General features: G+C 37.1%; 1 protein-coding gene across 1 annotated transcript in view; it reads right to left on the bottom strand.

Moving 5' to 3' along the window:
• The window catches only part of MALRD1 (MAM and LDL receptor class A domain containing 1), a 282,538-nt gene that overhangs the window by 25,914 nt on the left and 232,394 nt on the right, over positions 1-24,230 (bottom strand). The window contains exon 35 of the mRNA XM_056334103.1: positions 23,413-23,479. Within this exon, the coding sequence (XP_056190078.1) occupies positions 23,413-23,479 (67 nt within the window). The remainder of the gene's footprint in view (positions 1-23,412; positions 23,480-24,230) is intronic.

Below are 24,230 nucleotides of genomic sequence, written 5' to 3'. Positions count from 1 at the left end.
TGGAATAAGGTGGCAGGAAGCCATGACAAACATTCCATATTAATAAGGGACAGATTTACATTTTGTAAAGGCACAGGACCAAAACTTTTATATAAGCTGAAGTCAGCTTTTATATAGCTGAAAGACTGATTTCATTAACCCACTTCTTCTCTGAATGCAAGGACATTGCGATTTTTCCTCTATTTGGAATAAAAAATGTAAATTTTTGGTGCATTGTTCCTAGCAGATTTTTCTTACTACTTCTGAAACAGTCTGTTACAAAGCTAGTACAATGCCCTTGCCTTTATTTTTCCACATCAAATAACTGAAAATCAAGACAAAAGATCTTAATTTCACAATACTTTTCAAAGAATTAGAGTAAGAAATTTATCATATTAGTGTACATCAGTTACCTTTTTACATTTATAGTAAATAAATTCATAACATAATATATCAAAGCATGACATATTCTGAAATGTGTTCTCAAATATGACCTGAGTTAGCCAACTCTGTAATGTGCAAAGGGAGACAGAACTTATTTGCACATGACAGTTTTCTATCTTTTGAAAGAGATTAGATATTGATGTTTTCTAATTTCTTTTTCTAGTTCTTCTTACTAGGTTTTTCTCGTAGCAATTCCTTTGAATCTGTTAATGTAAAAACAAGAATAACCCGAAGTTTTATCCTCCTTTTCATTATGTACTTGATGACCCACTGCTTTACAAAGTTGCCAGTTTTTTCATCTAAATATTTCCTGCCCATTTTTTTTGTTCTTTTCCTTGTCTTGGGAAGTACTCTTAACTTTGGAGGTCAGTAGTCTATAGTACCTTCTTCGCCTCTCCAAAGCTTGTACTGTATAACTTTTTTGGTTATATTGTGATCATATCGGATATATTGTGATCATGTAACATCAGGACTGATATTACATCTGGACTTGGACTACAAATTCAAGAAGATATGGTGTGGGCACCAACTATAGGCACAGAGCCATGAAAATAGTGGCAGGCTAATGCAAGGCTAGCTTGTTGGCAGTTCGTGCCATCCTAGGACATCTGATGCTTGTTTTTCATACTGAAAATTTTAGAATCTCAGTCTGTTTCTTTCCAAAAGTAAATATGTAGATAGATGCATGTTTGTTTTCAGCTTTATGTTAAGTTCCGTTAATCAGCGTGATTAGCTTTGGTTGAATGCTGACAGAGTAAGCAGGTTGCTCTTTTCCTGGGAAACTACTGAGCAGCTGGAGAAGAGGTGGGGAGGAGAGTGGAGACTGCAGATGAAATCAGGCTCAGCAGGACAGGGAGACACAGCACAGAGCTGCCAGCCTGTGGCACACAGGAAAAAGACTGAGAAACAACTAAAAGAAGAAAGAGGGAGGCCCTCAGAGCCAAGGGCATGTTTCCTTGGGACCAGGGAAGGAGAAGAGTTTGTGGCCACTCAGAAAGTGCCTGAGCTAACTGCAACAAGCTGGGAAGCAAGGACACATCTGTGAGGATAAGTAGGCAAAGGGACAGCTGTGAGTAAATGCTTTTATTTCTACTGTATTGTCCCTAGTCACACTGACACTTCTCTATTTAAATACTGTTCTAAATCAGATTCCAGTAGAAGCTGGCTTTTAGTTTAAAAGCCTTTTTGTGTTCAGTCTCGGCACATCCACTTTCAAGATAGAGCACGTTGCAAGTATACCTTACTGGATCCAAAAATAACACAACATTATTATTAGGGGGAACAAAAAAAGCCAAATGTTTTTTTTTCTTGGCCTGGGTTTGACCTTAGGGTAGGTCATAAGATATTACAACCTTGGCAGCCACAGAACTAGAGCCTCCTTTTGGGGCCCCTATCTTGTAGGTGTGATAATATAGTAAAACTTCCAGTAAAAACCATTGGCTCAGTCAGCAGATGCATCTGCTTTCCCATACACAAGTACAAGAGGGGACATGCAGCTGCTGGGAAGTGGCAGGAGCCTAAGCCTGCCTCTGCTTGGCTGAAAAGGGGGCAAGCCAGAGGAAAACATCCTGCGTGATGGGCTTTGTCTGCAAGCCAGGGGTTGGGACTTATTTTTCTAAATATTTATTAAAAAATATATAGGCATTCTTCAGCTACAAATTATAGTACAAGTGATAAAAATTTGCATTTTCTTCATTCTCTCAATTATCTCTTTACCAAAGATTTTAATATCTTCAGATATTAGATTGTATATAGTGCTGACTATTAGCAATTTTAATAAAAAGATGTTTTGCTAACAGTGGATTTAATAATGCCTATTTTCCTATGTGTTCATGTCCATTCATACTCTCAATAACATCACTTTTCTCATGTCCTCATGATTTCTTCCATCTTCAGCCTATTTCTTTCAGATCTTCTCTACAGCACTCCTGCTCACATGAACACATCACATACTGCTGGGAAAGAGTTATCATGGTGCCAAGAGATAAGTGTGGAAAGAGTTATCATGGTGCCACGAGATAAGAGTGTACTGATTTGTTGGTTAATATATGCAGGAGAAAAAGAACAGATAACTATTGAGCTCATACTGCCATTTCGCCTTATTTTGGAGAGAGCAGAGGACTACCAATTAGATTTCCATATATTTCTATATAAATATTTTTTCTAAAAAGTTCTGCCGATATCACATCTTGGAGATCTCCATCTTCTTCGTCAAGACTGGTCAAATTTAACCGATGGGCTAAATATGGATTTGGGTGGAAAGGATCATGGAATGACAAATGGAAGAACAGTATAGTCACACACACTTTGTTTCCTTAGAGTATCAGGATGAAAATAAGTTTAAAAATACAGAATTTCTGTTTTGTTTGTAACTGGGTCCAATGTTCATTAAGACTTGTATGTCCCAATAACGATCTCTGACATACCTTTTCTCATAAGTCATTATGTCTGAGTAAGACTAAGGGAAGGCATACCAGTTATTTACTGCCCATCCCAGAGAGCAGCCCTTCACCAGAGCTGTATTTTGACGAATGGCACAAGAGGAAATCTTGATGAATGGACATGTTGCTGGTATAGGCAGCTGCCAGCATACACTGTGGCATGGGCAACCAGTGCCCAGAATTTTTGGTGTTTTCCCTCCTTCCTTCCTCCCTTTCTTCTTCCCTCCATCCCTCTCTCCCTTCCCTGCAAATTAGTTGTGAAAAGTCTTGTAGTCAGGCTCACCCCAGAGGAAATGGAAAGGAAGAACAATGTCTGTTCTCATCTCTTACACAATAAGGAACAATACCAACCAGGCTGGGAGAAAACAACATTTTGCCAATATTTATACTTCTGTCATCTTATTGTTCTTAATGTGCTACCTTCAACTTAATTTTTTAGCTCTTCAGGCAATCTGTCTTCACCTTTATCACTGACAGTGCCCTATTTCAGTTATTAACCAAACACATCCCTCCCTTAGTTAAAGGTCTTACAAAAATTTTCAGGTCACTCAGAGGTCCACCACTTTCGAAATATGTCTACATATCCCCACAAGAAGAGAGATTTCACCCCTGCAAGGCCTGATCCTTGCATCTCCTTTGAGATTCCTCATCCTACCTGAGCTTACCTGAGCAAGATAAGTACAGGGGACTCAGCTTTCTGCTCAGGTTGACCTGACAAAATGTTTAATTAACTGACTTGTAAGACAGTGAACACCACCCATTTGAGAGTAAAAGTTTTTTGGGATAGATCAGATAACAAATATTGTCTCAGGTCTCAAGCACACACATGACTCAGACCCCTGCTGCTTCCCCTCCCTCCAGCTTTTTAATGACCTCTAAAATGACTTGACAGAATAGAAAGCCAAAACCTGAACTCTAATATTAATTGTATTTAAATGAAAAAAGTCTAACTATTTGTTTCTCTTCAGCTTATAATTAACAATATTAAGTGGCAGTACTTAAGGAACAACATTTTGGGATGTTGTACAGCAATTCTCAAAGTTTGATTCATAAATATATTTGTAATACTTTATGGACATACAGAATTTTTTCTTTAAGCAGTTAAAATTATGGCAGACTTCTATTACTAGGAATTAAATTCAGGATCTTTTGCTCAAATATCCAGTAGAGAAAGGAATGTTTATAATCCTTTTTTATGTTCAAAGACTTACTTTGAAGGTCAGCAGTTAGATGGGGATATAATCACAAACCTTGGAGCAGTTAGGATTTCTGAAGATGGAAGAGTAATAGTGCTGCCCACCCATAACAGGTTACAGATTATAATCTTTCTGAGCCTCTTCACTTGATCTGGTTTGGAATTCCAAAAGTATCTTTTCTGATATTTTATATTTTGGACAGATGATAAATACAAAATGACTAGTTTTTAGGATATTTCTACAGAGGATGTTACCAAGAAGTGAGGAAGCAAAACAAACTTACCAACTGAAAACAAAATAATGAGTTGTTCTAAACACAAATGAAAAATAATACCTATGTCACTGGTTTCACATAATAGAGACTTGCTTGGTATTACTTTAGTAAAAAGATATTTCATGTTGGATGTGAAAAATATCTCAATAAGAAGAAATTAAGACTACAACAAAATAAGACTATAAAAGAATAAAAAGAGATCAGATACGTCGAGAGTCCTGAGAAAAACCTTAGAATTTAAAATTTGGGAAATCCTTTCATAAGAATTATAAAAAAAATATTCTTTGAATATTCAAAAATTACAACTGCCAGTCAAACACAAACGTGTACTTGAAGGACTAGGCTTTGTCGTAAACTTTGTCACAAAAAAAAATAGTCAGAGGATGAAAAAAATCAAGGTCAAGTCCTGTCTTTAATCTTTAGTTATACAGTACAATACCATGATAAAATATTTTCATTGTTCAGCAGACCAGCATCTTATTTCTGGTCACATAAAATATTAACTTTTTCAGGGACTGTTTAGCAACAAATTCAAAATTAAAAGGAAAAATTAAGTCCAGGGATTCATTATAAAAAGTATTTTCAAGTCTAATGCAAAACCAGGTAAAGTTCTATTTCAAAGTTATTCCTTTAGGTAAGACATGAACAAAATCCTACCCAATTTATGGAGTGAACATTGGTGTAATGTTGGCTGGCTTTTTCACTTTACACTTCCAGATGAGAGTTAAGAACATTTACAACAGCTGTGGAATTGATTCAGTTATTTTGGTGCTACTTACTACTGTGATCTTCTTTTAGTGGTTGAGAATGAAGCTAGAAACCCAAAACCTATGGGGCCAAAGCACTGACAGGAGTGGAAACAGGATTTGTTGCAGGCATGCACAAATTGTAAAACCTATATGAACATCAGTGCAAACTGAAGGATCTGCTCTGTTCTGTAAACTGAGTACTGCATTTTTTTATTTCGCCATTGAAATGTTGCTACTGTCTTAGGCTATACTCAGTCTTTTCTTAAGGGGTTAAGGGTTAACATGACATCAACACTTAGTGTTCTTGTGAATAACCCTTTATACGAATTTATTTACCTTTGAGGTTAATTATTTTTTTCTGAGCATTTAGTTCTGCTTTGGTGCTTGTCCCTAAGCAGTTCCGTTCCAGCTCTTCTATTTCTTCCTCAAGAAAGAAACTTTGAGAACTTACTTTCCATGAGGATTCAATAAAAACAGCCTTCCTGTTGCTCTGGTCACCCACACAGCAAAAAGGAAGTTAAACTGTTTGCTGACATATCTCTTATGGTTTGGGTCTGAGCCTGTGCTCTTGAGCCTGCTGCCAGAAGTTTGACTTGCACAGACAATACTTTGTGGGTGGTGACTTCACTGAGAAACAAAAGCCAAGAACTGGAGAAATGTCCTGTGTGCTATATCTGTGGTGATTAGGAAAGCATTACTGGATCCACACTTTTAAAGCTACAGCAGATGTGCTTATTTTGTGGTAACCATGCAGTGGAAGAAAGCCTGGCCCCTAAACCCCAGCTTAGCTAATCATAAGGAAGGTTAGCAAATGCAGTATGTTTTCTCGTGACATTCATAAACACAAGGTTTCGAAATGAATGTGGATGGAAATGCAAATAATCCTTCCACCCCTTGTGATCTGCATGAAATTGTGGTTTGCCTGATCTGGCTGAAAGCTCAGGGTAATTATTTGGAAATACTGGCAATGTTTAGAACACTAACATATCTGTATCAATTCCTATCTTAGCTTTGCAGTCTTTGGAAAATACAGATGAATCTTGATACCTTCACTGTTAACAGATATGTAAGGTCTATCCTAGATCCAGAAGTGGATTTCTATGAATATCATTGATATTTCCCTGCAAGAAATTTAGTTCGCAGTCAGCTCTAAATAAGCAGAAATTGACACATAAACCGATATTTACGTAGAAGATGCGAGTAGAAAGTAAAGGTGTAGAGATATCGATTGCTCTTTAGCCTAAGGATATCTGATTTACTTCTGCAGATACCATGTGACATTATGAACACAAAGGTAAAAGCCTCAGTGGAAGCTAAGCAGTGATTCCAGGTAGAATAAACCATTCCAGTTTTGCTTTAGTAATTACTGAAAATAATCTTCACTGAATATTCTTAACCAGAGACTGGCACTTCATTACTAAAGTCCAGCAGAGTTAATACATCCGACTGTTAGGTACAGCTACCATTGCCTTACTCTGACACTAGTCTTCCACAAGCCTCGGTAACATTAAAAAATCAATAGCAGAAATGTGCTGTTTATTAATTTGATTTTCAATCTTTTGAAATAAGCATAAATCCAAGTGTTCTGCAAGAACTTATATTATGATTCCACATTTTCACAACAGTTGTTCTTTTCAGAAACTGTTTTGCTGGTTTCCCAGGGTACTCAGAAGTCTCTAAGAGCATGTAGAACCTTAACATTTGTTTATGTATTTAAAATTTCCTATTGCAGTTCTTATATTTGTTATTATATCTGGGTCCCATTTCATCGAGGCAAACAAAACTACAAGGAGTCCCTGTCATGAAGAGTCTGAAACAAACACACCTAAAGGTCTGTAGGAGAAGGAGCATGGTTATAAGCTCATTACTGATGAAGTAAGTCGCAGAGAGTAAAAGGGTGAACTTTATCAATACTTAAGTGATATTTCATCAAAAAGCCTCTTGAAAGTAGGTAGGATATGGGCTTTTAAATTGTTGTGTTCTTTGGAAAAACCTTATATTAGGGAAGATGTACATGAGGAATTCAGAAATCCACAATTCCATCCTTGTATTTTATTCTCAGGACTAATTTCATACCCTCACATAAGCAGAATGAATGGATGCCCACAGTAAGTGCTCGGCTGCTCAAGCACTTTTGTCTGTGACCTTAGAATTTGTACTCAAAAAATTTTTTAAAGGTCATGACATCTTTCCTGCTAGGCTTCCTAAATCTGTGCCTGCTGCTCGAACTGCCCTAAAAATAAAACAGGAAATATTTTTTCCCATGTGGGATCTTTGAGTAAAATTAGTCATGAGGAATGCACACACTGGCACTGCTCTGAATAATTTGTTTCAATAACTTTTTTAATCTAGTAAACCAACCAACGTTTTACAACTTTTCTGTGCTTCCTGTTTCACTGATGCTCCATGTATTGAGTTTGTGTGGCAAGGTTTTGGTAGTGGGGGGCTACAGGAGTCGTGTCTGTGAGAAGCTGCTAGAAGCTTCCCCTGTGTCTGATAGAGCCAATGCCAGCCGGCTCCAAAATGGACCTACTGCTGGCCAAGGCCGAGCCCATCAGTGACGATGGCAGAGCCTTGGGGGCAACATATTTAAGAAGGGAGAAAAAACTGCTGCAAGAACAGCTGCTGGAAGAGAAGAGTGAGAAAAACATGTGAGAGCAACAACTCTGCAGACACCAGGTCAGCGCAGGAGGAGGCAGGAGCAGCTCCAGGTGCCGGAGCAGATTCCCCGGCAGCCCCTGGTGAAGCCCACGGTGAGGCAGGCTGAGCCCCTCAGCCCAGGGAGGTTCATGGTGGAGCAAATACCTGCCTGTGGTCCACGGAGGAGCCCACACCAGAGTAGGTGAATGCCTGAAGGAGGCTGTGACCCCAGGGGAAGGACCTTTGGACCCACAGAGAGAGAGGCCCATGCTGGAGCAGTTATCTGGCAGGATTTGTGATCCTGCGGGGGAATCCATGCTGGAGAAGTCTGTTCCTGAAGGGCTGCACCCCATGTAAATGACCCACGCTGGAGCAGTTCGTGAACAACTGCAGCCCATGGGAAGGACTCACACCGGAGAAATTCATGGATGTCTCCTGTTGGAGGGACCCCATGCTGGGGCAGAGTTAGAGTGTGAGGAGACCTCCCCTTGAGGGGGAAGGAACAGCAGAGACAGTGTGTGATGGACTGACCATAGTCCCCATTCCCCATCCCCCTGTGTTGCTCACGGGGGCTAGGTAGAGAAAATTTGGAATGAAGTTGAGCCTGGGAAGAAGGGAGGGGTGGTGGGAAGGTGTTTTAAGATTTGGTTTATTTTCTCATTCCCCTACACCGATTTGATTGGTAATAGATTAAATAAGTTGAATCTGTTTTGCCCCTGACAACAGTTGGTGAGTGATCTCTCCCTGTCGTTACCTCGACCCATGAGCATTTTGTTATATTTTCTCTCCCCTGCCCAGCTGAGGAGGGGAGTGACAGAGCAGCTTTGGTGGGCAGCTGGCACCCAACCAGTTCAACCCACTACAATACACAAGAACATGAGCCACAGATAAAACAGTCTTCTGGTAGCCCTTGTAATTTGGTAACATCAGAAGGGAGACTGTTCTAGGATACTGGGGGAGTATCCTAGAGTTTTGTCAAATTCTGCTCTAAACTTTGACAAGGTGCAGAGACCTCATTTGTAATGAGGACACACTCCATTCACAAGAGGGAAAAACATTTTTCAGATGTTGAAAAAGTACCCCATCTCCTGAGAACCTCTTCCTTTCATCATGTAACATATAAATGTTCCTGATGTGTTTGTACAGTGATAGCCCAGGGCTGTACTGAAACATACAATCTAAGAACGAGGACAAATATTCTTCCTTTCTAAATATTCCAGAGATTTTGGCTAGGTATGGGATATTTTCCCTCAGAAACAACTTTGTAGACATTTTTCTGACTACCCAGCTTTTTGCACAATATTTTATTAAAATTTCTGTTTTTCACCAGAAAACTTTGAAGTGAAATTTTTTTATTCTAGTGAAAAAATTATTCCTTATCTTGAGTACTTGCACAAGTAAAACAGTATTCTTATTTTCATTAGCATGTCCTTGAGAGGAGGATATGAAAGGAGAAAAAGGGACCAATCTTTCAGCTAATTTTAATTCCCTTGTGTAACATTTAGCAAAGTCTAAGCAAATTAGAATTTACAGAATTAGGGTAAAATGTACCTGCCTATTTAAGAAAGAATAGTATATAACTAGTATCCTATAAATTGTATGCAAATTGTTCTTCTCCTTGTTCAAAGTAATAATAAAAAGATACAAATGAATGTGTTTAGCCCATGGCATTAAAAAAGTTTTTGGTTGGGTTGTTTGTTTGTTTTTTTTTTTTCCTTTTTTGTCAAAGACCTTATGAGCTATAAATTACTTTCCTGAAATCTCCTGAAAAAGGGGAAATTTTTCATTTTAATTACTATTGCAGCACTTGTGTGCTTCTGAAATATCAGCAGAGTTTTGAATGTTTCAGTCTAGCCTGCCTTAACAAAAGAATTTTACAGTTCACTGCTGTGCATTTTTTTGGGAATACTTGTACATTCTTCACAGTTATAAGAAAAAATAGCCAAAAGAAGATGGCCTTGAAAATTTACCAAAGTATTTGTTCCAGCTTTTGCATGCCAAATCCAGCTGTGAGAACTTCATACTACTGGAACAAAATAGGTTATTAAAAAGAAGGCTAGAGACTGAAGATGAAAAAGTTGTAAAAGAAGCTCAGATGTCAAAGGCAAGATTATTGTACTATGCTTTGATTCTCTGCATTTATAAGGAAAGCATATGCCTAATTCCTTCCTGTGCTCAGTCCTTGTTTCATGCACATTTAGAATGAAGTTATTTTGAAAGAGATACCTGCTTTCTGTTCAGTAAGAGTTTTGTCAAATTCTGCTCTAAACTTTGACAAGGGTGCAGAGACCTGTTAAAACACAGGCAGGTTATTGCTATTGTGCACTGGATTACAGGGGACAGGTTATACTGAATTAGCATCCAATATATGAAATGTATTCAAATTATACTTGCAACATGAGGAATGATAGATGGAGTGGGAATAAATAGTGAAGGCTGTGAAAGTAGGGTCTATAAGTAACATTTGTTGCAGTAAGAAAGAGGGAGCAGAGGTGCAAAACCAACAGTATGGTCAAAGCAATGGTCAGAAGAATCATGTCTGCAGCTGTTTTCTGAGGAATATAAGCATAAAAACCTTGCAGTCACCCAAGCAAGGAGGGACAATGTTACAGTAACTGAGAAGCATAATGATGACAGCTTGGGCAAGAACTTTTGTTAAATGTTACGGGTAAGAACACATCTTAAAATGAAAGATCAAGAAAGAATGTATAGGGTAAAGACACAACCTGCCTGTAGGTATTAGGGGAAATTCAGAGTGTAGAATTCTAGGATAGCTCAGGATGATTAAGGAAAAGATTTTCTGGAGGACTTTTCCACAAGACTAAATCTCAAGTGACATTGACCTTCTAGTGGGTATAGTGTGCATAGAGAAAGCTGATTAGATCTTCACTATTTTTTTTTTCATATACACAATGGTTCTGCCATATAAAACATATATAGAGAGGAATAAAACACCATAAAGTTCATTGTTGGGGTCACATTATGTTACCTATTAAAATCTTACTTTGACCTTCATGTATGACATATTTTAGTGACAATATAAATGAATATATCTTTAGAAGGTTAAGAAAGAGTAATGTGATGATTTATCAACTTCTATATTATGTTTGAATACACAGTTGTGTTGTATATTCCCATCTTGAAATGTGATGCCCATAATTCTGTAGCCATATGTTTTGTAGGTCAGAATAAAGCATCAGGTTTATGAACAACTTCTGTGTTTACAGTGAGCTGTATCTTGCTGTCTGTAGTAACAGCATTCTGATAAGTATTCTAAAGCCACAAATTATTAGAAAGATAGCTGTAGATGCAATATATATATCTATATATGAATACAAATATAAAACCTAAGTGAATTATACTTATTATACTGGTATATTCTAGTTTATGTATTGGTGACGCAGCTATATGCAATGCACATTTTTAGCTTTCCTCTCCTATCTAATGATTCATTAGAAAAAAATTCTTAAGCTACTTACATAAAGTAAAACATTCTCCTTCTGTGGCTTTTTGCTGATCTTATTACAAAAAACATACTGATCAACTTTATTGATAGCATAAGGGAAGCCCTGACAAATGGAAAGAAATTGATAAGATGCCTATTAAAAAACTAGAACTATAATAATGAATAGCTGTTGTGTAGCCTAAAAATGTATTTTGCCAAATTGCCTCACTTTCACCTCTAGAAGCAAAAGTGATGGGAAGATAATCTCTGTGGATTTCTATGACTATGTAAACAGTATTTTCCACACACTGAAATATTAAACAACTTTTAGGGGATCTTTCTTCCATTTTCCTAAGTCCCAAACAAATTTCACATTAATAAAGTATTAATTTACAGAAGGGATAAAGAAAAGTAAAGCAAAGAAAACCTGTTTTCCACCTATTGAAGGCTGTTAATAATGGATGGAACTCCTACTGACCTATTTTTAATTTTTTAAGAGATTACAAAACAAATTAAACCACTTTGATTCGCCTGATAAAAATTAGCAGTTTGCAAAAGAGTACCTAAATTTTGAAAATAAAGTTACCAGAGGAGAAATAGCTATTTATAATCTAGAATTCTGCTCTGTGAAAAACATACAATATTCAGCTCTATGTATCACTGCTTAAAAAATGTTTTGTTCAGCTCCTAGTCATGCAAAGTTGCACTATCAGTAGCTTGTGTAGGAAACTCGAGCATGCAAGGACTGCATAACACAGGCTTCATTTAACTGTAGGTATTCATCTTGTTGTTAGCTTTATTTTACAGCCCTAAGGAATTTTTTTTTTTTATTTGCACAATTTTTGCAACCAAACTCACCTAAGCAGGCATTTCATCAGTAGAAAGTACGATAGTTAATAAGGATGAATGGCAAAAGGATTAAAATACAAAATTGAAAAGTTCTAAGTGGAAACAAGGAAACTCATGAAGCAAAAAAAGAATATAGTAAGTTAATGACCTAGAGCGTAAACACATTTCATGTTAGAATTTATACAATCCTGACTGTATAATCTCACCTAGCACTTATCATCACAGATCTTTGGCCCAAATACTGTTTTCTTTTCCAACAAAGACTTTTCAAGTATTAGCCTAGGCACAACGCATGTGTTTATATACAGTTGACACCTGAAATCTATCCAAGGAATTCATAGAGCTTCCAAGGTGCTCTAAGTACATACAGACCTAGACATAAACCCAGAGAAATCAGTTTGGGCTCATTCACAGTCTTTCTCACTGACCACAGAGAGAATTACCACAGTTTTGGCTTCCATCTGGCCGCACAGAGGGTAAGTTAAGGCACGGTTTAGTTCAGCCTAGCTAGGAACCCATATCATAATTTGTTTAAGTCCTCTAATACAAAAGCACACATACTGCAAATAAACAAAGACTAAGATAAAATATCACACATCCTGGACAATTAGTTTTCTCATATACAAGGAAATAATTCACTTAAATCCCAGCATTTCTCACCTCCACCGTTTAAAAACAAACAAGCAAAATCTGTCTCCTGCAGTTTATTGAATTCTGAAGCCTAGCTGGACGATGGCCATTGTATTGGGCTTGCATCACAAGGGTTTGGTAGCAGGGGGATACAGGGGTGGCTTCTGTTAAGAAGCTGCTAGAAGCTTCCTCTGTGTCCGATAGAGCCAATGCCATCCAGCTCCAAGACAGACCTGCTGCTGGCCAAGGCTGAGCCCATCAACACTGATGGTAGTGCCTTGGGGGTAACGTATTTAAGAAGAGGGGGAAAAAAACCCCGCACAACAAAGCTGGAGTGGGAGTGAGAATATGTGAGAGCAACAACTCTGCGGACACCAGGGTCAGTGCAGAAGGAGGGAAAGAGGTGGGAGCAGAGATTCCCGGCAGCCCCTGGTGAAGCCCATGTTGAGGCAGCTGTGCCACTCAGCCCAGGGAGGTCCATGGTAGACCAGATATTCACCTGCAACCAATGGACATTCTCTCACCAGAGCAGGTGGATACCCAAAGGAGGCTGTGACCCCATGGGAAGCCTGCACGGGAGCAGGTTATCTGGCAGGACCTGTGATCCTGCAGGGGACCCACACTGGAGTAGTTCGTGAAGAACTGCAGCCCATGGGAAGGACTCACAATGGAGAATTTAATGGTTAACTGTCTCCCGTGGGAGGGACCCCATGCTGGGGCAGGGGAAGAGTGTGAGGAGCCCTCCCCTGAGGGGGAAGGAACGGCAGAGACAGCATGTGATGAACTGACCACGGTCCCCATTCCCCATCCCCCTGCACCACTCAGGTACAAGAGGCAGAGAAAATTGGGAGTGAATTTGAGCCTGGGAAGAAGAGAGGGGTGGCAGGAAGGTGTTTAAGATTTGGTTTATTTTCACATTCCCCTACACTGATTTTATTGGTAATAGATTAAATTACTTTTCCCCAAGTTGAGTCTGGTTTGCTCATGACAATAATTGGTGAGTGAGCTCTCCTTGTCGTTATCTTGACCCATGAGCCTTTCATTATATTTTTCTCTCCCCTGCCCAGCTGAGGAGGGGAGTGACAGAGCAGCTTTGGTGGGCAGCTGGCACCCAGCTAAGGTGAACCTGCCAGAGATGTTTATTCCTACAGCAACTCTGGTGTTGTGATCCATACTGTAACCCTTGCATGAACCACATTAACTTGACAGACTTTAAAGGATATTTCAAAGTTCACATATATCTTACATCCAATACATATTTTTAAAAGGAAGTATTTCTGTACATTGAAAATATCATTTGTGGACCAGATACAGACAAAATTATTTTAGTTTAACAGTATATGTACTTTTTCCCTAAAGGACATACAAAAGTTTGTTTGGGAATAGCAGATAGTTACTGCTTCCCACTTAGAGATGTAGCCTAGTAGCTAATTAGAGCAATAGCAAACATGAAAAGATCCTTCCAAGTGTTGAGAAAAATCCTTTATGTTTGTATGTGTGTTTAAAATTAAAATGCATGGAGCTTTCCAGATCAATCAACACTGCAAAAGCTGGCAAGGAAAACTCAGAAGTTCTTAATTTAGAGGTATTTTCAGCCTTTATGCAATTCCTTAGCCACCTAGCAACAGCACAAACTGTATAATTCTTAGAGATTTAAATTCATGCTGAAGAGGTAAAATTGAAAACATGTGAGATAGCTTGAGAAAACTGTGACACCAGGGTGTCTAGTGGGTCAGACTAAGTAGGCCATGTACCAGGATATAGTTCATACAGAATAGATACATGTCTTTCCTATACAACTTACACAGTAATACAGATTCTCAGAGATCTCCACCATCCCCATCTTTCCTGCCATCCTCAGCACAAGCCTATTTGCATCACAATCTCCCTCACTGTACCCAACATGCTTGATGGTATATGTGTTTTCCAAAACAACTTTTTCTTTCCCTTACAACTTTTATGATACATTTTGTATGTATTGCATTAGATATACCAAAGCAGCAGCCTCCAGGTATCTCCTACAGAGAGGGCTCTAGGGGTGAGCTGATTCTAGACAATGAAGTTTTGATAAGCAGACATGCAGATATAATCTTAGGGTATGAGAATACTGGTTTTCACACCAAATATTCTGTTTTACTTTCATTTAAATCCAGGAAGACTGAGTATTAAAGATTGTTACTCAGGCTAATCTAGACAATCTGAACCCGGACCGTGTTAATTATTGTCTGATCTCATATAATCCAAAAGATGTAGAATAATGTATATGCCTATAAATAGATATACCCAAAGATGTTTTTAAATTTCTGTGGACAAAAGACAGGCACATGAATGTGAAGGAGAGAAGGCTGTAGCATGAGAATCCTTGCAACCCTTCTGTTTATACTTCCTTCATTGGTATGTAATACCTTAATTTTTCCCTATTTTTTCTTTTGAAAAGTGTGTATTATTTTACAGTTATTCTTTCCTGTTTTGAAAAAAAACAAAGCAAAAAATGTTGTGATTTAAAGCTTTTCATCTATTTTTCCTCCTCTTCAGCATCTGGAGTTCGTAGGAGTAACCTTTCAGGGAACCCTCCATCCTTTGACAAACATCCAATATCCGGTATTAGTTTACATTCTCCCATATAAAAATCTCTTATCACTCACCAAGCATCCTCTCCTACAGATACATTTCCCATATCCTAAGCTTGTCCCTGTTGTAGATAAAATCTTACCTTCTGAATTTTAACTGTAATAATCTTATAGTTCTGGGGTATAAGCCATTCTGAGTTAAAGGTGCACTGCACTTGGTAATAATAAGTATCTCGCTATAGTTTCCTACACCTTGTAAGTTACTTCATTTTGCTTTGACTCTTTTAGAAGAGTGAACTGAAAATTTAAATATAAATATAGGATATGTATCAGAAAGGCTGAATGTTTTTATCATCTTAAGCACTACTAATACTAAATTTTGTAGGGAGAGGAAATCCAACTGAGTAGAAATTAATTTCTCATATGCATTCTTATATGTCTAAGTTACTTTCACTGTATCTGCTAAACTATACTTATTTGCCCATATACTTCTCAATAAGATTGTAGTATCTTCATATTAAAACATCAATTATTTTGATCAGAGTCTAAATATAATTCTGAGTCTGATCTTGAGAGTTGCAGTTAGGTTTATAATGTACTAAATTCACCTTTTCAAAGGAAACATGCAGTTACTTTTGTTCCCAAAGCTAAGTGTTATTTCATCTCAACTCCAAAATCTTGCAAGAAAAGGTTGTATATAACGTTCATCGGGATCTTTGATTTAGAAATTGTCCCAGAAATTCCTTGCCGATTTTCTATACAGGTAAAAACCTCCCCACCCAGAAAACATATCATAAAGAGACAATTTGAAAAGATCTAAGCACAGTTTGCTTTCCAGCATGACCAGTGGGCTATGTCTAAATGACGTTCTTCCATTGTAAGTGTTATTCAATTCTAGCAATGGGTCATTCAAGAGATACTCATTGCATTTGTCAGCAGGGAAACACTATAAGCTACTTTGCTCATTTCCAGTTTTACAGATATCTTGAGCTTTTGTTTTCCATTAAAAAAAAGATCCAAACCCAAGAGTTAAGTGAGAAAGTCTGGTTTATATTTGAATCAGTTGCTAGAGGTTTCTCAAAAACATGATCAGAAATATTTATTGTGAAACCAAGCTTTGGGTTTGTTCAGTCATATTTGTTTAATTGAACAGAACATCTGGCTTTCAATTATGTACAGTCAAACTTTAACAGTTACACAGAGAAAACCTTGTTTTAGTTTTAGAGTAAAGAAACTAAAAAATACAAATTCCTTCTGAAATAATTTGATTCAGCGATCAACTGATTCAGACCACTCACAAGTGTACTTCACAGGATGTCACTGCCTCACTGGAGATGATGGCAAACTGCCATATATATTCAGTTAGGTTTGACTTAGAGAAAAATGGGTTTTTTTATCATTTCTAGGAGTTGCAACTCCATGAAGTAGCTGGCTCCAGTGTGATAAGAAGCTGATCTCAGGATTATACTATTAACTGCGAAGAGAAGGAAACAAAGCAAAGCTCAAAGTAACTGCTTACAGAGGATCAGCATTTCCCAGATTCTCATATATGAAGAATTAAATTGGTTTTACAATGCTATTTCAGTTTATTTATGTTGTGAAATGATTGCTGAAAACCCTGTTAGTAGGTGATCAGCATCAAAATCAAAACCTGTTTCATCCCAACTGTTACAAAATAGACCAAATGCATAAGATTTATGAATCTGTGTTTCTGTCACATTGCACCATCGTCCCTAGTGTCTGAGGGTGCCAGAAGAAACAAACAAAAGTGCATGCAGGTCATATGAAACATACCATGACCTGAAGGAAAATCAGTACTCTGGTTCTCCACAACAGCAGTCTTCTAGCATTATCTTTTGTATATCCTGAAGACAGATAAGGAGTCACCATCTGAGTTGACTAAATGCCGCAGCCAGATTCAGTGAAAAACAAAATACCTCAATATAGAGGTCCAGACTGTTGAATGAAATACACAGTTTGGACAGAGAAGTAATAATGTAGGACCAGGACTGGTACAGGGAACACTAAAAGGTAATGTACAAGTGTCAGAAGTGCTTTGGGCTCTAAAGGAATGGCATTATACCAAGATTATGTATATGATGACTCTTGTATGCTAATGGTCTTCCTAATGCAAGGAAAAAGAATGGAAAACATTAACTAGTAATACTTGAATATATAAAATGCCACAAAACTGCAGGTGAGTTCAACTGATCATTTCATATGACTGACAAAAGCAAACACAAAAGATGCAAACATGACAAATTATTTTTAAATTAAAATCCTTGAGAAAAAATCCCCACACTATTCAATTGTTTTATAAAAAAGACTCACATCAGCAGGCATGCATGAAATTTTATCAGCAGCCAGTTTTGTCTGGGTTGTATATACTTGTGTTTATGTAGCTCTGATTACTACTTTTTGATGAAATGGAATCAAAAGGCTACTGAAGAGTTCAATTTCTTCTGATGCTTAGTGTTCTCTTATCTCATACACATTTTTAATGACATCATGTTTGCCTTTTTTGGAACAGGCTATGATGTTAGAAATGTGAAAAGCCAAAAAGCGGCACTATTATTCCATTAGGAACAAGCACCTTGATTTCATGAAGCTTTTCTGAATATGAAAGGGTAAAGAGTAAACCGAAAATAATATATGAAATAGAAACTTTAGGAAAGAGTTTTCAAATCTTTAAATGTGGATTTCCATCAATATACTATATATTTTCTTTCATAACAAGCTGTGTCTCATTTATTCTGGAGAAAAGAGATATTTTCATTTTAACAAGATAATAACTTCCCATTCTCAGTTTTACCTAACTCAGGCAAACTGAATTTATTATTTTATTTGGCTCAGCACCTCTTTTCAGATGGCACTTGGGTAATGAAAGATGTGAAAAATCTTCTGTATACTAGCTGTCTATGTTTCTATGCAGAATCATAGAGTCATTTATGTTGGAAAAGACCACCAAGTACAACCAAGCACTGCCAAGTATATGTCTCTGTAAAAAATGTGCCTTTGTCTTCATTTCCCAGAAGACAAACCACTTTCCTGGGTAGATATATAGGTTCTATATAGCTTTATCAATTTAACTATGTCACATCTGCTCAGTAAATCTAAAAGAAAATTCTTAGGAAGGGAGTGAAATCACTACCAATTTGCTTTGCTTCCACATTTCATAATCTGCAGTGATTCAGCAGCTGCTACGTCAGCAATCCTTCCTCTAACTGAGGTGGGAATCTTTGAGAGCAGCAGGACAAACAACTGAAGTGGAAACTGCCATCTTCTCCCATTGTAAACTCTCTTGACTCATGAATTGGATGTGCCTATCTTGTCAGTCTCTAGGCTTTGTATTTCCATCAAATCACAGGCCAGATGCTTCCAAGCATTTTATTTTCTTAGGTGGGAATACAATTATCACTCCTTTTCCACAAAACACTGTGTGATATTAAAAAAATCCCCTCACTTCTAATTTTTAAAGATGACTACCATCATAATACCTCAAAAATCGAGTAAAACAGCACATGTAAGAGTACATTCAAAGGCAAACATGTTTAGATAAAAAGCGCCTACACTCCTCATTGTAAGACACTTGCCAGGGAAGATATGGAATTTTAATGCTTTGCCATGCAATAGTTGACTGGAAAAAATATTGAACAAAGTCTACTGTGGCATTATTTAAAGTTGCATGCCACATTGTAGGACTTCCCCTCAAAAATGTATTGTGCTTACCAGAAGTTAGTGTTTTGGTGAAAAAGTCAGATTGTGAGAAAAGGTATTTTTAATTTTTTTTTTTTTTTTTTTTGTGGAATACTATTTGCTATTGTACCACTGGGGATAAAATACTTTACTTGCACATTAGAACAGACCATTTATGCTTATAATAATAAATTCTTTTTAAAATGGAGGACCAAATAATCTGTAGCTTTTCAAAGGAGAATAAGCAAAAATCCCCTCCTATGAATGAATTATTACCCTGTAAAATCAATTATTTTCTAACACATAATAGGGAAAGGAATCTTTTTCACTTTTATCACATAAAGCAAACAAATAAAATAATTCAGTTGTTGTACTTTGGGCCCAACCATCATTTAGATGCACAACTACAAAGATAACCTTAATTAATTATCTATTTATAATGACTCCTTGCCATTCTAATCTCCACGGTTCCATTAGCTACATGGTACACCAGTGTAATTTAAAAACTGTTTAATGAAGATGTATTTCTAATTTATTACATGATTTTTTAATTACAGGCCAGTGAATGTAATTACATTTTCTGCTTAAGGATAGAGCCTTCTTACAGTTCAGACGTTAATAAAAGCACTCTCATTATACTCTTTAGTATTAGTCAGTGTAACTACTCTGAAATTTGGTATGTTACATAGAAAGTATATCAAATAAAAGGAAAGATGAACACTGTATTATGTTTAGAATATGTGAGTTTTAGTACATATTAAATCTGAAAGTCTTGTATTAATCTTGTCTAGCTGGTATGAGAATTAAAATTATGTATTATCAGTCTGGTAAAATATATTTTTTTCTGTTCTCAGGGGTTTTTTTTCAGCACTAGTACAATCTTTGAAGCCTCACCCTTCCACTTCAGTGTGTTACAAACACACTTCCCAGCTTGCTTGTTCTCATCAATATTCCTTTCATATGCTACCAGCAATCTGTGGTCTCCCTTTAAAAAAATAAAGCAAACACAGAAAAACACTGGAAAAAAATTGGGGAAAGCACACATATAATCAAAGGAATAATTTTGAAATGAGACTATTGAAATTGCAAAAATTCTAGCCATTATTGCTCAAATTACCATAATTTGCCTGTGCAGCTACAGTAGCTGATTGCCAGCACTAGCCACTTGGATACACAACCACCACAAAAAGGAATGCAGTCAAGACAAACGGGAGTCACATTTTGTGAAGAGTGGCCATACCATTTCAGACTAAAGCTCCATCTAGTTTGGTAACCAAAGAGGATACCTAAGAAGTAGTAAGAACAAGATAAACATATTTGCTATGTGCCCCAAGTACTTTCCCGACCAAACAGGAGAAACAAATGCAAATGGCTTTCAAGCCTAAAAGTCAAATACCAGAGTGGATCAGGACAGCCATCAAGCTGTTTCATTCAAGTAGGAAGCTAACCATCACCTGCAAAGCACTGTTGCTTTGCATTTACTTGCAAACTCTTGCCGAGAACATTCACCCCAACATCAATAGTCACAGTCTCAAAGACTATGGCTTCTCCTTACTAAAATCATTATGCACCAGCTAACAAAAGCTGTTTTCAGTAACATGAACAGAAATGACAGCAACCTGATATAACAGCCCTGTTACCCACTTCAATATTCTGAAACCTTATCTGGATTTGTACCTACTGTTACCTTTTTCACCTCTTCTACAGATACCTCTTCTTGGAGGTATGTCAGACCTCACCTTCCACCTTCTACTGATCCCTCTTAGTTACATACTATTGAAAGAAAGTCAGGCTGATGCCCTAAGTATTCACTTTATATACCTAGGCAACAATAGTGTACACATATAACAACATACAGCATCAAAAACTTGAGAAGTACTAAATGCATAAGATCTGCTATAAATTTGCAGTCTCTTCAAATAGCTGATTTCTTTTGCCTAAGCAGCTAGTGCAAATTCATTCTATTCCCATGCTGACATTAAACTACTTGGAGGAGTCTATACAGTTTACTACCTCAACCACGTTGCACAAAACCCACAGAAAACCTCACCTTTAATCACCAACAAAAATGTTTTCCAGACACTGGATTCTTTTCTATTGATATACCTCAAACTAAGTGCATGGCTTAACTCCAGCCAGCAACTAAGGTAAGATAAGCAGCAATTTCAGGGATTTTTTTAGAAACACAATGGAACCTTGAATCAAATAAGTCTTTGAGACCTGTCCAGACTTCTTTTTGTTAAAACAACGTTCTCAGAGAAGCCAAAGAGACTTTTAACAGACTCAGGGCTGTTTTATAGAAACTAGAACACAAGCATGTCTAGTGGAGGAAGACTGGAATCCACTGTGTAATAAAAAATAGTAATAAAAGAATATGCTAACAAATATTCCCTTTGTCCACTGTGTCATTGAAGACTATTAGTCAAACTCAGTGACTTTTAGGATCACTGTAATCTCCATGCAATTACCTCTGGGTGTCTACGAAGACTCCTCTGCCACTCCTGTGACAGGGCAGTATCCGTACTCTGCTCTTTTCAGGTGTCTCCTTGCTGTCTGACAGGCTTCCTGCATTCTTATGTGCTTTGCTTTTTCTCCTGACCTGACCTGCAGTCTGTAAGAGCAATATCTTCTCAAGAGAAGAAGATATCTCCACCTAAATCTATCATCTCTTTAACAGGAAATCTAAGGTAAGAACTGAAAAACAAACAAACAAACCAAAAAAACCCCAACAAAACAAAACAGGTAAAAAAATAGTGTATTTTCCGTGTTAAATTTCTAGGGTTTATGGGTTTTTTTTTCTAGGAAATGAAAACTGGGTTACTTCTACATTTTTTATCATTTATGGTACAATTTTGTTATTTGCTTTCTTTTCATGATGTTGACATGTGTGATTCTCAAAAATCATGCAGAAGCTTATCTTTGAAATGGCTAACTCCTCTTACTATATGTGTCAGTAATTCCTTCAAAATATTATAAACCCTTGATTGGTACTGACATCAAACTGTTGATCTGGCTATTCCTTTTCTTCTCCATTTGCTGTTCTCCAGGCTCATCCCTTACTGGCAGAGTTTTCAGAAAACCTTCCAACTGTTGCAACATATACTACTTTTCTAGTATTCTTCAATAGAGATGACCTATTTTCCCAACATAAGCACAAACAGCTCTTGGACTTACATCAGCCCATGAGTTAGGACATTTTCACTTCTTTGCGTTTGCTCCCATTACCTACGCATTGCATCAGAATTCATTTTCATGTTTCTTACTGAATGGTGAGGGAAAGTATCCTACTTACTGTTTTACTATCCTTAAAAACTCAATTACTCCCCCAGTGCCTTGTCCCTTCAAGGAATTTTCTTGTTGATCAGTGGTTTAATCTACCAATTGTAACAATCCCGGCTATTCCCAACCCCTTTGTTTTCTGCTGGTTATCCATTTCATTTAATCTGCAACCTTTCCCTATGTGCCACCAGAATGAAATTCCAAGCTTCTTGCAGAGACCATTCTCTGTTCTACAATAGAGGAGATTCTGGGAAATCTACAGGTAATTAACAGTGTTTTCCAAGAGGTAAATCAAAGTACTCTATATGAAAGTGCCTGTATTTTCTGAGTATGTTATTTATCACATTTCTTCAACCAGTAAAGGATAAACTTGTATTGAAAGAAATTCTGCAATAACTGAAATTTTCTCAGCAGGATTATTGATGTGCATTTCCTAGAGACTAGGAGACAAATACTAACATCTGGTCTTGGCTAAGATAGATACTCTGATAAAAGTAACTTCTTTAGTAGTTTGGCAAACTCTTTGGCAAGATCCACTGAAGCACACGAAAGACAAAAGTATGATGATGTCTATCATCGCTTTCTTTGCACTTTAAAAAGTCTCCTGTAATTTCCCAGTGCAAAACAGAGTGGTATCTTGTGTAAATGCATCCCTTCAGATAGCATGAGACACTTTCTAATGACTCGTACATTCCAAATCAGGATTGTATACATTGTTTTTCAGATTAGAGTATTTCCAGAAAATTATAAACATATGTTTAACTCTTTGGCATAAGTGGAAAAACATCACTTACTTTCTCCAAATATATGCAAAACCCCCCATTATAACAGAAATACATCACAAGTTCAGAGAAAGATGAGAGCATGACCTGCTGTGAATCTCATCTGAGGTACACAACACCTGGTGCATATAAGGCATCGTTTTCCGTAGAAGCATTTGTTGTTAAATGTTGTTGTGAAACATGAGACACAGAAATGTGTCAGGCTAACGGATTGTCTCATGTAATGATAGATGAAGGTTAGAAAATTCTATCTGATATATAATATTCTTCTCAAATTGTGCTTAACTCAGCAACTGCAAATAAGAAAGTGTAGACATGTGAAGACTTTTTAAAATATGCCTCTATTGAACATCATTTCAACCTCTGGGGAACAAAACAGATCTTTCAACAGCACCTTTTCCCAACTTCAAGCACAAGTCAATCCCCAATGTAACTTACTGGCATAACGGAATGTCATCTTTGATGATGCATCTTCCTCCATTTTTGCAGTATTCTTCAGGACAAACTGCAAACATAGAAGTAAAAATTAGAATTTAAAGTTCCCCCCATCGTTATTATATTTCTCATTGCCTGATTTTAAAAATGGAAGAATATCCACATTTGTCTATTTGGGTACTTAGCACTATCAAAAACTCTTCTTTTAGACCTTGACTTGGTGATGTAAGTGTCAAGTCATAAATACATTACTGTCAATGGGCTCCTCTTGAGCTTATAGAAATCCTGGTACTTCACTTGAGCAGGCTTCTAATTCTTTTCAAGTCAGAGTTTTACGTGACTCCAGAAATGAAGCTTTTGCCACTTACATAATTTTCAAACAAATAGGAATATATAAAGTAACATCCAAAACAATCGAACTTATATTTAAGAAGTACTTAAGTCTACTTTATTATTAATAGCTTCTACATAGGGGTGACAAACAGACACTCCTGTGTCACCAACCTTCTTATTGAAGATGTCCAGAAATTTAACACTTAGAATCACATTCTCATAAGAACTAGAGAAATCAATCTTGAAAAGAGTAAATGTGTTTAAGTAAAGGGAGATGTCAGTGATATATTATCAGCTGTTGACATCCCTTAACGTGGATTTCCACATCATCACGTTTAGTTTTACATTCCTACAACAAGAAAAACTCAAAATAAAAAATGAATCTCCTCAATTTCTTTAGTAAGAAAATAACTTGTAAAATGCAAATTAGACCTAAAGAATCTTGGGTACAAATAAAGAAATAAAAATTGTTTGCTGAGGCATAAAAA

This window comes from Falco biarmicus, chromosome 4 (assembly GCF_023638135.1).
Source record: "Falco biarmicus isolate bFalBia1 chromosome 4, bFalBia1.pri, whole genome shotgun sequence".
Classification (NCBI taxonomy): Eukaryota; Metazoa; Chordata; class Aves; order Falconiformes; family Falconidae; genus Falco; species Falco biarmicus.
Note: the sequence above shows the minus strand (reverse complement) of the source record. Positions and strands in the feature narration are given on the sequence as shown.